General features: G+C 38.7%; 1 protein-coding gene and 1 long non-coding RNA gene across 2 annotated transcripts; one reads left to right on the top strand and one right to left on the bottom strand.

The window, feature by feature from the left end:
- Positions 1 to 2,276: 2,276 nt before the first annotated feature.
- Positions 2,277 to 12,542, bottom strand: wdr5 (WD repeat domain 5). The gene is made up of 14 exons (XM_088319935.1): positions 12,345 to 12,542; positions 9,130 to 9,234; positions 8,941 to 9,049; positions 7,963 to 8,036; positions 7,795 to 7,884; positions 5,484 to 5,573; positions 5,338 to 5,421; positions 5,212 to 5,267; positions 5,095 to 5,141; positions 4,945 to 5,020; positions 3,813 to 3,846; positions 3,650 to 3,724; positions 3,496 to 3,583; positions 2,277 to 2,715 (listed from the first exon to the last, which is right to left on the bottom strand). The coding sequence occupies exons 2-14, from the start codon at positions 9,205 to 9,207 to the stop codon at positions 2,615 to 2,617; spliced, it is 1,002 nt and encodes a 333-aa protein (XP_088176061.1). The 5' UTR covers positions 9,208 to 9,234; positions 12,345 to 12,542; the 3' UTR covers positions 2,277 to 2,614.
- Positions 3,442 to 8,093, top strand: LOC148350287 (uncharacterized). The gene is made up of 3 exons (XR_015847089.1): positions 3,442 to 3,753; positions 6,200 to 6,262; positions 7,459 to 8,093. It is a non-coding gene; the product is annotated as an uncharacterized LOC148350287 (long non-coding RNA).
- Positions 12,543 to 13,799: the final 1,257 nt, after the last annotated feature.

Genomic DNA, 13,799 nt, shown 5'->3' with positions numbered 1-13,799 from the left:
CAGCTCCAGACTTCCTGTGCGGAGTTTGTATGTTCTTCCCGTGCTTGCGTGGGTTTCCTCCGGGCACTCCAGTTTCCTCCCACGTTCCAAAAACATGCATTTCAGGTGAATTGGCCGGTCCAAATTGTCCCTAGGTGTGAATGAGCGAATGAGTTGTCTGTCCCTGTGTGCCCTGCGATTGGCTGGCAACCAGTTCAGGGTGTCCCCTGCCCACTGCCCGGAGATGGCTGGGATGGGCTCCAGCCCCCCCGCGACCCTAATGAGGATAAGCGGTACGGCTGATGAGATGAGACTTAAAAAGGGGTGAAAATAAATATACTGAAAAACACAGGAAACAAATTGAAATATTTATAAAATATTTATACTCAACTCATTCAACCTCAACAGCACATAGTACCTGAAAAAAATGCATTTTGACCAATCACGAAAGAAAAATAGCGTCTCAAAGGGAACCGGCTCGCAATTGGTGGGTAGCCGGCTCCCACTTCCAAGCAGTTTTATTCGAGCCTTTTCTCTCGGTGCAATACGAGATAGTGATTACGAATACAGTAGTAATATAAGATAGTAGCTATTTTAAATGGGGACATGATCTCAAAAGACATGATGTAAACAACTTGGAGAGCCAAAAACCGCACCGCTGAAAAGGTCAGGTGTGCGGTAACATGCCACCTTTGGCGTTCTGCAGCCAAAGTAATCCACCGCTTCTCTCCATCAGTTACGATAACAGCAGAAAAAATTGGATTACCCAGTTACTGATCAAAATAACGCTGTATGTAACGGCATTTCTACACTAAATCATTCCTTGGGCGAGGCCCTGTCCAAGCGATGGCTATCCCCAAACTGTCATGACATGCGGTCAAGGCTAAACCAATTCACCTGAGTGATCTCAATATGTTTTGCATCTCATATCTTATCCATTTCACGTAATTCCGAATCAGTTGGCCTGTATTTTCAAAGTTAGGAATAATGTACGCCGTTTGGATAAGGCTGATCATATCATAGAACTCATACCGTACTTCAGAAGGAATGGCAGGAATCCAGCACCACTCATCGTAAAAGGAGACTGTGTAGAGAGAGTCCACCATTTCAAATTTCTGGGTGTGCACATCTCCGACGACCACTCCTGGTCTGCAAACAACAACAGCGGTGGTAGGGAAGGCCCAGCAGCGACTACATTTCCTGAGAGTGTTCAGGAAACATCATCTAAAACAGCAGCTGCAGGTGTCCTTTTACAAAGCCACAGTGGAGAGCATTCTAACATACTGCATTACGGTGTGGTATGCTGGGTGCACAGCAGCAGACAGGAAAAAGCTCCAGAGGATCATCAAAACAGCCCAGAAAATCGTCGGTTGCTCTCTGCCCAGTCTGGTGGACATTGCCTGCTCTCGCTACCTCAGCAGAGCAGAAAATATCATCAAGGACTTTTCTCACCCCGGCCACCACCTCTTTGACCTGTTGCCTTCCGGCAAGCGCTACAGGTCACACAAAACAAAAACAGACTCAGAGACAGTTTCTTCCCCAGAGCCATTACCACCCTAAACACACACCGCACAAAAAACTGAAACACACACTACCTCATACGAACGTAAAATGGTACTCATGTGTATGTTTCTTGCACAATGTTGACTGCACTATGTTTACTGCTCACCTTGCACAATGTTGACTATTTCTTTTGCACTATGTTGACTATTTTTGCACCAAATGCATATTGCACAAACCCTAAACCCCCCTTCCCCAAAGAGAAATAATAACTAAAAGGAGAAGCATAACGTATATGAAATAAATTTCTCAGTACACCAATTCCCAAAACGTTGACTAACCATGTATTGTAGTACTAGACAGCTAACATGTTGCTAAATGTTGTGTAAATTAAATGTAACTTTTTAATAGTAAAATAACTCATACACTTATTACGTTTGCTTTGAAAATAAATGTTGCTAAACATAAATACATCAAAATTATTATTATAAGAAAAATAAAGTTATTTTGGGATCGTTTACTTCTCAATTCCACTCATTGGCATGGATAAGGAAACACTGTCATCTAGTGGCGCTGAGCCGTCACTTTGCGGGTATCCGAGTTGACGGGTATTGTGGGAAATGTAGTTTTTGATTAAAGTAGCTTGACTGATTTTGACGCTCTGACATCTTAAGCTCTGGTGGGCATATTCAATGAAATGCAGGCCACATTTGGCCCATGAGTTCGACACTTGTGCAATAGGGGAATAACCTTAACTGTCTCCATTCAGCACAACAAACCCAGCACAAAACATGGAATGCAAATGATGAATCCCTCTTTTTTATTAGAAAATCAAAATGAAGTTTGACATCAATAGCATGCGCCCCAGACTAAAGTAACCTTTAGATTTGTTTTTTGCACTGAACTGTTGAGGTGAAGTTTCTCCCGACATGACTGATGACATTGTGACAAAGTTTGTGTTTTGGGGTGTTGCGGGTCAGCATGACACAAAAACATACAGAACCGATGCAGGATGCCGCAAAACAGTTTTTCAAGATACTGGGCGACTCGAGTGTGTTCCTCCGTAGCTAGGGAAGAAAAAGTCCACTTCTTTTTTTAGAGATTAAAAAAAAAATAGAAAAACAAAAAGGAGAATTTAGCAATCGCTTTTCCACAGCTTGATGGTTTTGTCGTTTTCCAGTGCCGCCGAGGCGATGATGTTCTCTGTGGGGTGGCAGGCTGTTGAGATCACCACGTCTGTAAAGAAAATTAAAATAAGGGATTCTGCATTCCGATTGGGTCCCGCCCAGTTTTCTGTCTATGTCTGCCTGTGTGTCAATAACCTTACAGCAGGGGTGTCAACTTTTCAGAAGGCAGGCCAGATTTGGTAAGATGAAAATGTGGGAGGGCTGAATATTCAGCCTGGCATTCTTTGAACAGTCTTTGTTTAATTCACCCTCAGTTAAAGGTGCAGTGCTTGGCGATCAGACTCGCGACCTCGTAGCTCGCCTTTGTGGCATTTTCATTTGACTTGCGGGGTCTCGTGAAAACGTGCTGCCCTCCCGTTAAAACGACTTCCAGTTGCTTCACCTTTTCAGAGCGTTTTTTTCCAGTTAGTATTTTAATCAGCATGTTTTCATCTAGCATTGCCTCTATATTCGTCTTTGAAACACTGTTCAGTACTTTGTTAAAACTCCTGTATGTAATATTTTACCACTAGATGGCACTGTGTTGTCTGGGGCGAGCAAGGGCCGGTGCCAAAGAGCACACCGAAGGTGGCTGGATGGCATATGAACATGGCAGACGCCTAGGTGTGAATTCCCCTGTTTTAAAGAAATATAGGACAAAGTTTTTTTCTACCACTAGGAGACACTAAATTACCCACTGTCCCTTTAAAAAATCATTAAGCCTGTAAATTGCCTTTTATATTGTTTTAATGTATAATAAAGTATTTAATAAAGGTTTTTATTTTGCAGGTTGTGAATAGTGTAACCTTTTTGGAATACAACTCCCGCCAACAAACTAAAATGACTGTACCTGTGTGGCCTGGAAGCTTCTGCACAATCTCTTTTGTCTGCAGGTTCCAGATGTACACCATATTGTCTTCCGAGCCCGACACGATCCACTGAGCGAAAAGAAACGAGTCTTATCATACAAGAACCAAAAAAAAAAGAAGGCCACGTCATCTCACCTTTCCACCAGTGACTGAAAAGTTAGCGAAAACACAGTACTTCTCGTTTTTGTGGCCTGTGTACGTCTTCAAACACTGCAGAAAAAAAGTGAATAAATGACGAGGTGAGTCACAGTCCACACTGATTCATTTTGCCCTAATAGGAAACCAGCAATGATCTCACCTTTCCTTTGCTGTAGTCCCAAAGCTTCAATGTGCTAGGGGACAAAAACAACCCATTATTAAAGTGGTGGTGTGTAATCATGCAGCACTACAGGTCGTTATGGCTTAAAATGGAGCTGAAGCATTCAAAGAAGACACAACAAAAGCCTGAGATGCCTCTTGGCAAAAACCACAACGAAGCTAATAAACCTAACAAGCAGTCAGCCATAGCTAGCCAGAATCAAGGAACTCTGTCATGGCACTGCACTTTAAAAAATATATGGAAATCATAGGAAGAAAAAGTATTTGGTTTAAAAAAACTGTATTGTATTGTATTTTTGGATAAAAATGATTGAATGCTTGAATATTCAAATGTGATTAAACACAGAATCAATGAAAGGGAACACAAATTAGCCCTAATGACAACATGATTTAATTTCATTTTCCTCATGTTGAGGTTTTACAGTTTTTTTCTTGCACTCATGTAGGTTTTAGAACAGGGAATGGTGTAATAGTTTGTGCAGCCCTTTGAGACTCCTTGTGATTAAGGGCATCACAGACAAAAAGGACTTGACTTAAAAAAATAATCAACTCAGCAACGATGGCATGCTATAAAACCTCAACAAAATGTAAATCATAGGAAGAATCTTAAAAATTTGTCAAATGTGTTTATTTTATTTATTTAAAATGCTGTTTAATGGAGAGAAATGTCTGAATATCAAAAATTTTGAGTCAATGTTAACTCCAATGCTTAAATAAGTCTTAAATATGTTGTTAAAAGTGTAATCATTAAAATGTGCTAGTTTTTATTTTTGATTTTAAATGAATGCTGTTTGCTGTAAACAATTGTTAGGATATTATAAGTAATTTGAGGTAACTACCGTAGATACATAATTATCTATGAATAGGGGAAAGCCCCTTCAAATAAAGTGAAAAAAATACAAAATAAATTAAAACATTTAACACAATTTAAAAGATTAAAAAAATGATAATAATGAGATGATATAGAAAAAAGATAATAGAAATAAAAAAGATTTAATTATAGAATAATTTTAATAAATAGGAAGATGGAAAAACAAAAAATATAAAAGTGATAAAAAAATAATAATAAATAAATTAAAAAGAGAAAAAAGTTGAGGGTTTTGGTGACTCACTTGTCTAGCGTAGCCGCCAGGATGTATTTGCCGTTAGGAGAAAACTTGACAAAGGACACAGGCGGGTTGTCGTCATCTAAAATGGCAAAATACCATCAACACTACCAACCAAGAAGCAAAAATGTTTATCATTACGATGAAAGAACCCACCTATAAGGGTTTTTAAGCACTGCCCGGAAGCCGTGTCCCAAATCCGGCTGTAGACAACAACAAAGACAAAATGTTAGCCTTTATCGTTAGTAGGCACATTTTCATTAAAGTTCTCACCAAAGTCCATCGTAGCTGCTGGACACGATAAGCGAGCCGTCCCTGTTAAAATGCACCTGAGAAGGAATAAACATACAGTTAGCTCGTCGCAAAGCTAGCCCATTTTTTTAAATATATCATCCTTACGGCGGAGACGGGGTCCGAGTGGGCCGGCAACGTTTTCAAGCACTTTCCCGTCTTCACGTCCCAGATCCGCACGCTCTCGTCAAACTGTGGGAAAAATCATTTGAATAAATCCTTTGTAAATCATAGAAATCAAAATGTGTACTCACCGATCCCGACACGATAAGATTGGACTGTGGGTTGAAGTTGCAGCAGAAAACGTAGTTGCTGTGACCTTTTAGGGTCTTCAGGCATTTACCCTAAAAAAAATTAAAATCATCATCATCATCCGATGCCTGCCGACATCACCCAAAAACACCAGCCGAGATCAAACGGGGAAAATGATTGGATCTTTAATCCGATTAATGCTTCAATTAACATGTTTATAGTAAGGTAGAGACACAGAAAGGGACACTGGGGACAAGAGTGGCACGAAACATTTTTTTTATTAGTGTTACTATGATACCACACAGGACTGTCTGAGAATATTGTGATCAAGTTGTTTATTTCTGTATTGTCATACATTCAGAATTTATTACAAATCAAGTAAAATATTTCGAGTCTGTATTTGTTATTATCATGATGTATTATTGTCATTATCAACTATATGACTTGTTATTTTTGAACGTTATTATATTGCTGTCACCATTATGTTACGCAAATTCAGTACAATCTATTTCTATATTTCTAAACATAACAAAAAGGTGAATAAATATGTTGGTGATGATGGTGACAACTAAATAAATGGGGATACAATCAAAGATAACTTAATAAGAACACAAAACAGTCATGTATTAGACAACTCATAGTTAGGGTAGACAAGTGGGAGATTTGATGCGGGAGGTATCTATGTTAAGCTCCCATGTCTTGTATTTTATATGCACAGGACACTTAGCAATAGGTGATCCTGCTGCCTGGGAGAAGACTTCCTCCAGCAGCAGATGAAAGGGTACCTTGTATGATGGACAACACACACGCCATAACAGTCCCCATGAGCACCAATGAAAATTATTGTTATTTTAATAGATACTTTTGTCAAATAGTATGCTGAAAATATACGGAGACAGCAATGAGAATAAAGATGGTGAAAATAGTGATGTGATGAGATGATGAATCGGGGGTAGAACCAAACAAGCATATCCGTTACCCGCTCCCTTTTCGTAGTATCTTTCATTAGCTTCCTTTGAGATTTGTTTTCTTATTTTTGTATCAAACGCAATATACAATACAACATAAATATGGTTTATTTTTTTCATTATTATTTTCCTAGTGTCTTGTAATATGAATTTATGTAAATATGTATATTCGTGAGGTGTTTGTTATTGGTATAAACACACAAGTAGCTGTGGACACAATTATTAAGAAAGTCTAATGGGCAGGATGAAATAAGAATATGCTTTTTTTCTACTTCTTTCAGGACATGTTACATTAACATTGCTTTTGGACTTTTTTTGTATGTTCGAAATAAAGTTGTAATCATTCTTTTCAAATATTTTTAATATTGCTGATGAAAGCCAAAACCTATAATCCATGTCAAAACATTAGAATATCAGTAATAAGTATATAAATTGGATGTAATCCATAATTAGAAATATTAAAATAACAAGACTTTCCCTTGGTGTGTTAAGGAATCCAGAATGGATGACAATTGTTCTTTAATTGCGTTACAGAAAAACTTTAGCACAGTAATTCCATTTTCTCAAGGCAGTCAAGTATATTTTAACCATTTTCATTGACATGCCGGTTTAAAAAGCTAGTTTTCCCACCCTGGTCATAAAGAAATAAAAATCCCCATAAACGTCTTTCCGCTGATGCACCATATTTATTTTCACACTCATAAAATGTGACGTCAGCCTTTAAGTCAGCCTCTAAAGATTACGTTAAGGTCAAAGTTCTAAATGATGCAAACACTTGCTCATTTAAAAAACATACATTTTAAGACAATAGCAATTCCAGTAATTTTGCATGAAAAACCAAGTATAAATGTCTTAAAAAGGAGACATAAATTAAAGATGGAGTGCGCTGTTTGAGGGGGCCCATGAAATTAGAATTATTTCTCCATTAAGTATGTGTTAACAATGCCTAACTGAGTTCAAACCGAGTATAATTTGTGTTTAAACGTGCCAATCTGCTTTTATGTTTTAGCAGAGCTGTTCGGGGCGGACAACATTAAGTAGGAGGGTGGCGTGCTGGACAGTGACTTCATGCTCATCCCTGCGTTCTTTCCCGTTTCTATTTGTTAGTGGAGCCTGAAATTGGAAAAGAAATGGCTTGCTTCAAGCAGAGTCCCAACACCCACCCAAAGCCCCAAAAAAGAATGTGTCCAAAAAATGCACGTACTTGCACGTGCATTATGAATGAGCTCACTGAGGCTGCAATGATGACTTAAGCTAGGAAATGGCAGCAGAGAGTAAAACGTCCAAATTCTGCACCGCACTTTTGAGCATTTTCCAGTGCATCATGGGAAGAAAAACAGCCTACCGAGCTGACGTCCCAGATCTTCAAGGTCTTGTCGTCGGATGCCGACACCAGAAGGTTGGAGTCGGATGACCAGGCCACATCCGAGATGCCCTGGACGGATGTGGGAAGAAACGACTCGTCAAACTCGACTTTTCGTTTCAAGATTCCAATTTGCAGTTTTTCACTTACGTGCTTGTGTCCCGAGACGGTTTTCTCAAACTTGCCGTCGTACGCCCCCCAGATTTTGATCAGCTTGTCGGCGGCTGCAGAAAATAAAAGAAAAAAGGTGGATTGCAACATGTACGTTCGAGAAAAGCGCATTTCGGAGCAGCCAAATATCGAAAATGCGATTTCAGGTAAGATCGTTTTTTGAATCAGACATAAAATCCAAGTATGATTTGAGAACCACGTTTATAGCTTAAAAGTGTTTCTGAGATACTTATGAGAAAGGGGAAAAGGAGAGAAAGAAATGAAGAAAAAAATTGGGAAACCATTGTAGAAAAAGTAGTTGAGAAAAACAAAAGAAATTAAACAAAAATGGAGGAGGCAAAAGGGAGGAAAACAGTAAAAAAATAGAGAAAAACAAGTTTAAAAAAATGAAACAAAGGGACAGGGAAACAAGAAAAAAGGGGGTGGGTGGAAGAAATGAATAAAAAGAGGATTAAAAGGATTATCAGACAAACAGAAAAAATGAGTGAAGGGCAAACATGGAAAGAGTAAAAGGGAAAGAACCAAAAAAGCAAAAGGGGTGAAATGGGAAAAGGAGAGAAGAAGACTTAAAGGAGACAAAAAAGGGGCAAACATTAAAAGCAAAAAGGGTCATTAAAAAAAGAGGTAAAGATAATGGAAAGAGAAAAAAGTTGAATACAAAAGGAAGTCAAGTCATGTCATGTTTATTTGTATAGCTCTTAATCACCAAGAGTCTCAAAGGGCTGCCCAGACCACAGATTTTGATTACACCGTCCCCTGATCTAAAACCTACATCAGGGCAAGGAAAACCTCAAAACCTCAGCATGAGGTAAATAAAGGACCACACATGAAGTAAAACCCCTTCCAGAATGACTAGGCTGCAACAGATGTTGCAATAACAAATAACACACAGAAATAGTCAAGACTATAAACTGTTGTAATCAACTTCTTGGAATTTGCAATCTGGGGATAACTCACAGGAACTGGCCAGCCATTCCCCGCTTGGACTGAACTTGACTGAGGAGACTGCCTTTGTGTGGCCCGCCAACGTGAACTTCAGACCGTAGTTGGGCTTGGCGGGGGCCGACTATACACCCAAAAAAATTAAACATTAATACATCTTCTGTTTTCGTTTCTCATATCGCGAAGCCCGCCCGCCCGACCGACCTTTCCCTGAGCCGAGGAGGTGGTGGTCGCCACGGGAGGTTTGGTGTCCGTCTCTGGCTTCTTGTCTTCTGTTGCCATGGCGAGGGAGGAAACATCAACTAGGCGCTGCCAACAAAAGGTGAAGTACATTCAATACAAGTGATCCATCGCTACCAAAGCAAATCAGTATCCCACGTATGTCAAAGCCAAGGCCCGTGGGCCACATTCAGCCCAGAGAAGGCTTTTTCCGCCCCCCGAGATGAGCTTGATGCATTAACATCATGCACCAGGAATCATTTTGTTTCGCTATATGTTATTTATCCGTGTGTTTTGTATTGTTGTAGTTTAGTCAACAGTAGAAAATTGCTATTACTTTTTCTCTGAAGCAATTTTAGCCCACTTAGCTAAAATATAAAAAAAAAAAGGCTAGTGACCGTGCCTAAATAATACCAGCTTATTTCATTTAAAAGGGACATGGTGTATTATTTGACCAGTGGAAGTCGCTGTATTGAGTAACTAAAACCATTGTTATTAGGCACAATGAAGAACACAAACTACGGAGATAGAAAGTGATGACATCGCACCATTTTTCTTCTCATTTTTTTTGCCCAGGTATTGTTGGCGACCCATAGCAGCAAGATGGCCAAAAATCATGTCAGCTCCCCCTGAGGTGAGCCTGATGTTATGTCAAATAAAAACAAATGTTTCAAAATACAGGTATTTTTTTTTTAAAAACTGCAAAATTGTAAAATAGTTCACGTATTTTTGCTGATTGATACTTCTTTTATAACGTTTTTTTACTATGTGCAAAATAACACACAATGTCTCTTTAATTTTGGTATTATTATATGTAGGAAATTGGTATTTTGTGCATGTTTAAGATTGCTGATGGAGCCATGAGAAAATATGTCTTTATTTGATTACATTGGAATATATTTGTTAACTTTTTAGTAGGTTCACTCGACTATACGAGTCATTTTGGCTTGTTTTTAATTTGGCCCTTCCATCTATTTGACTTTGAAGCCCCTACTCTAAACAAATAGTCATTTTTTGCCGTAATATTTCAACAATATCTGAACTCAATAAACCCCTTTTAGGACAATATATTCGTCAATAATAAAATCGTCTCCAAGAATCTCTAATCATGACAGGCTTCATCCCAAAATGACTATGGTCCAGTAAAGAGGTATTACTGTGTTACCAGAAAATGAGAACAGTGTGATAAAGTTAGCAGGAATACATTTACTGGGCTCTTAATTGGTTTATGACCAGGGTGGGAAAACTACGGCAAGCGTGCCCTATGCAGTCTGTGAGGCTTTCCAATTCAGCATGCAGAATGGAAATCATAAGAATAGAATAATATATACAGGACTGTCTGAGAATATTGATATAACATTCTGCATTTTGTGTAATGCAATTAAAAAAGAAATATGAAATTCAATGTGGATTGATCGTAAACCAACTGAAATATTACAAACCTTTTATGGTTTTATTATTGCTGACTGTGTGGCCCAAAACTCATATCATTTAACATATTGGAATATCATGAAGAACAATATATAAAGGTTGTACGCCATAATCCTCACTATTAAAACAATAAAAGATTTCACTTGAATTGAATATCCATAGGTTGATATTTTGTTTTTTTTAAATTCCATTAAAGTCGTTAAACAACATAGCAAATTTCTCATTTTCTCAGACAGTCTTGTCATTGGATCTTCCCTTTCTAGAGACTAGGTTCATACACCTTTTCCATGGTCAAATTCAAGATCCTCTTATGACTTTCCAGGCCAATTTTGAAAATGTCTCCAGTACCATTAAAAAACAAATCTGGTGTGACTCATGTATTTTGCAGTGCCACAAATGTATCTGCAATTTATAAATGCAATTGTTAATCTTGAGTGTGCCTTTATCAAGTTGTAGGATTTTTAGCTCTTACATCACAAATATATTTATTTTTGAGACAAATCTCTCCCCATATAGGTTTTGGGTAAAAATGAAAACAAATGTAGTTTAAACTTTCAGTTGCAGGAAGTTCTTCCCATGATAAATTACCACTAGGAAACACTACCTAAATATTTGACTAGTGTGTCGTGAGAGATCGTCAGGTGTGCCGTGAGAAATTATCCAATGTCACTTTTTACAATATCAAATTCTATAAAACATTTATGAATCATTTTCAGCAAATGTTATGTCATTGTCAGGTGTCTGTGCTGTAAAAACTGGGGGTATTATAAATTATATTGTAATTAAACATACTGTTCAGTGTCATTTTATAACATTTTTGGTCAGTGGTGTGCCGCAAAATTTTTCCAATGTAAAAAACATGTCCTGGCTTAAAAAAGGTTGAAAAACACTGCTCTAGGACGCAATTCTTAGGGGACGTTGACGCTATGCCATACAAAATAATACTAGCTGCCGTTAATCACGAGGTAAGAATAAATGCAATGTCAGAGCAAAGCCACCACACAGAGCAGTGTTGGCTTCAATTCTTAGCAGACTTGTTGACAAACATGGCAACGACCTCAAGCATTTACAAGCACTTTACCCAAAATTCAAGCAAATTGCAATCTTGAAAACAACCGAGTTCAACAATTTCAAGGATTTCAAGCACCTGTACAAACGCTGAAGAGAAATATTCTATAATTTGTAAATTATTATTGTCAGGGGTAGGGGGTATAAAAAGATCACTTCCGGTATTATCGGAAGTAGAACTCCTCTTCGTTTTACGTCAGGTGTATATACAGTAATTATCGTGTCGTAGATTTGTTTTTATTGATGCAAACATTTAGTTGGTGAATTATTGGTGCCGTTTTTGCGCGTGCTGTGCCTAATTATAGGGTCAATCAGCCCCGATATAAACATCAGCGGCTTACTTGCATTGATAATTTTAAAGAGATGTAAGTGAACAGAAATTGAAATAGTTCCTTATGTCAAGTGTCTAATCGTGCAGATAAAGAGAGAACAATTCCCTGACGTGGAGAAATGACAGTCAGGCTAGCAGGCTATGCTAGCTTTGCAAACCCTGCGCTCCGCGTTTGACGTAAAAACGGCAAGAGTTTTCTGCTTTTGTAACTTTTGAAATTTATGCGATTATTAGCACAAGATTATCAAGAGATATGAAGTATTTGGGCAGGAAGGCAAGCGAGTTTGATTTGGCCAACGGCCGTGAAGCGGCCTCGCCTGCCAGGCTCCGCACAATGAGGCTTCGTCCGCCGAGTCGCATCGCTACTCACGCGGATTTCGAAGACGCTGGGCGGCCGCTGGTCACTCCTCGCGCGGCACCGGAGAGAAAAAGAAAGTTCGGAAGGTTCGGGAAAGTCCAACTAGATCGAAAAAGAACGAGCAGACCTTGGCTTTCAAGTCGCTGCCAGTCAAAGCGGGGAATGTGCTCCCGAAGTGGGGACTACTGCGCATGCGTGAGAAAGACGGGACGCTTCGAGGGACAGATGAGACATTAGGCGCTCAGAAATTGGTGATTTCATTTTTTCGGGAATATTACAAAACTTTATTTCTATTTATCTATCTACCTTGGTCATATCCCTCAAGAGGGGTGACCGACAGCAAGACACACACATACAATAACAAAGAAAATAAAAGGGAAATAAATGGCAAAAAAACACACAAACATTTTTGGTCCATGGCCAACACAATTGCCCAAACACCCAAACAAGTTAGGCACCTTGGCACCCAAGTTGGTCATGCTTTCGTCCCTCCAGATGAAATGGGACACCAGAAAGCGGCCATGTCACTCGGGTCAGGGTGACACAACACACTCTAGAGTGGGTGGAAAGTTGTTGGAAGCATTGAAGAGTTTTTATATGAACAGCAAAGCATGTGTAAGAGTAGGGAGTGAGACAAGTGAGTGGTTCCCTGTGTTGACTGGTGTGAGACAGGGGTGTGTGATGTCACCATGGCTGTTAATAATGTGTACATGGATGTTGTGGTGAGAGAGGTGAATGCAAGAGTATTTGGCAGAGGTGTAGACATGATGGACAACAGTGGAACAGTGTGGCAGGTAAGTCAGTTGTTGTTTGCAGATGACACAGCGCTTGTGGCTGATTCTGAGGAAACATTGAGAAGGTTGGTAACGGAGTTTGGAAGAGTATGTGATAGGCATAAGTTATGTGTCAATGTTGGGAAGAGTAAGGTGATGAAGTGTTCACGTGATGGAGTGGGCATGACGCTAGAAATCAGGTTGCATGGACAGGTGCTGGAAGAAGTTGAACGCTTTAGGTACTTGGGTTGTGATGTGGCTGTAGCTCCATGCCCTTACAAACTGTCGTATTTTCCCTTACAAAATAATCTTACACCATATTCTTTTTTCAAACGTGTTTATTTATGTAGTTTAACATGTTATATTGTACATGTGTTTCCTGATATCATATATATTGTTAATTAACATTTTGTTGTGAGATACTGAGTTTCTCAACATGAATGAGGTTTATTATAAAAAAGTTCAAAAATGAAGTAGCTTAGACGTTCACTTTAGAAGGAAAGAACACATGCAAATATAATTAAGTAGAATTTTCTTATTCAAATTATGAATTCATTTTATGCATTAAATTATTGTTGGTAATATACTGATTAAAGGGATAACCACAAACCTGTCTTTTTTCATGTTCTCCTTTTATACTTCCTTTTTTTCTTAACTTCTTTATACAGCATAATAATTCATAATATAATGCATC

Source organism: Urocampus carinirostris, chromosome 16 (assembly GCF_059441175.1).
Source record: "Urocampus carinirostris isolate Australia breed hairy pipefish chromosome 16, RoL_Ucar_1.0, whole genome shotgun sequence".
In the NCBI taxonomy this organism is placed as follows: Eukaryota; Metazoa; Chordata; class Actinopteri; order Syngnathiformes; family Syngnathidae; genus Urocampus; species Urocampus carinirostris.
This window is presented reverse-complemented; position numbering and strand designations above follow the sequence as displayed.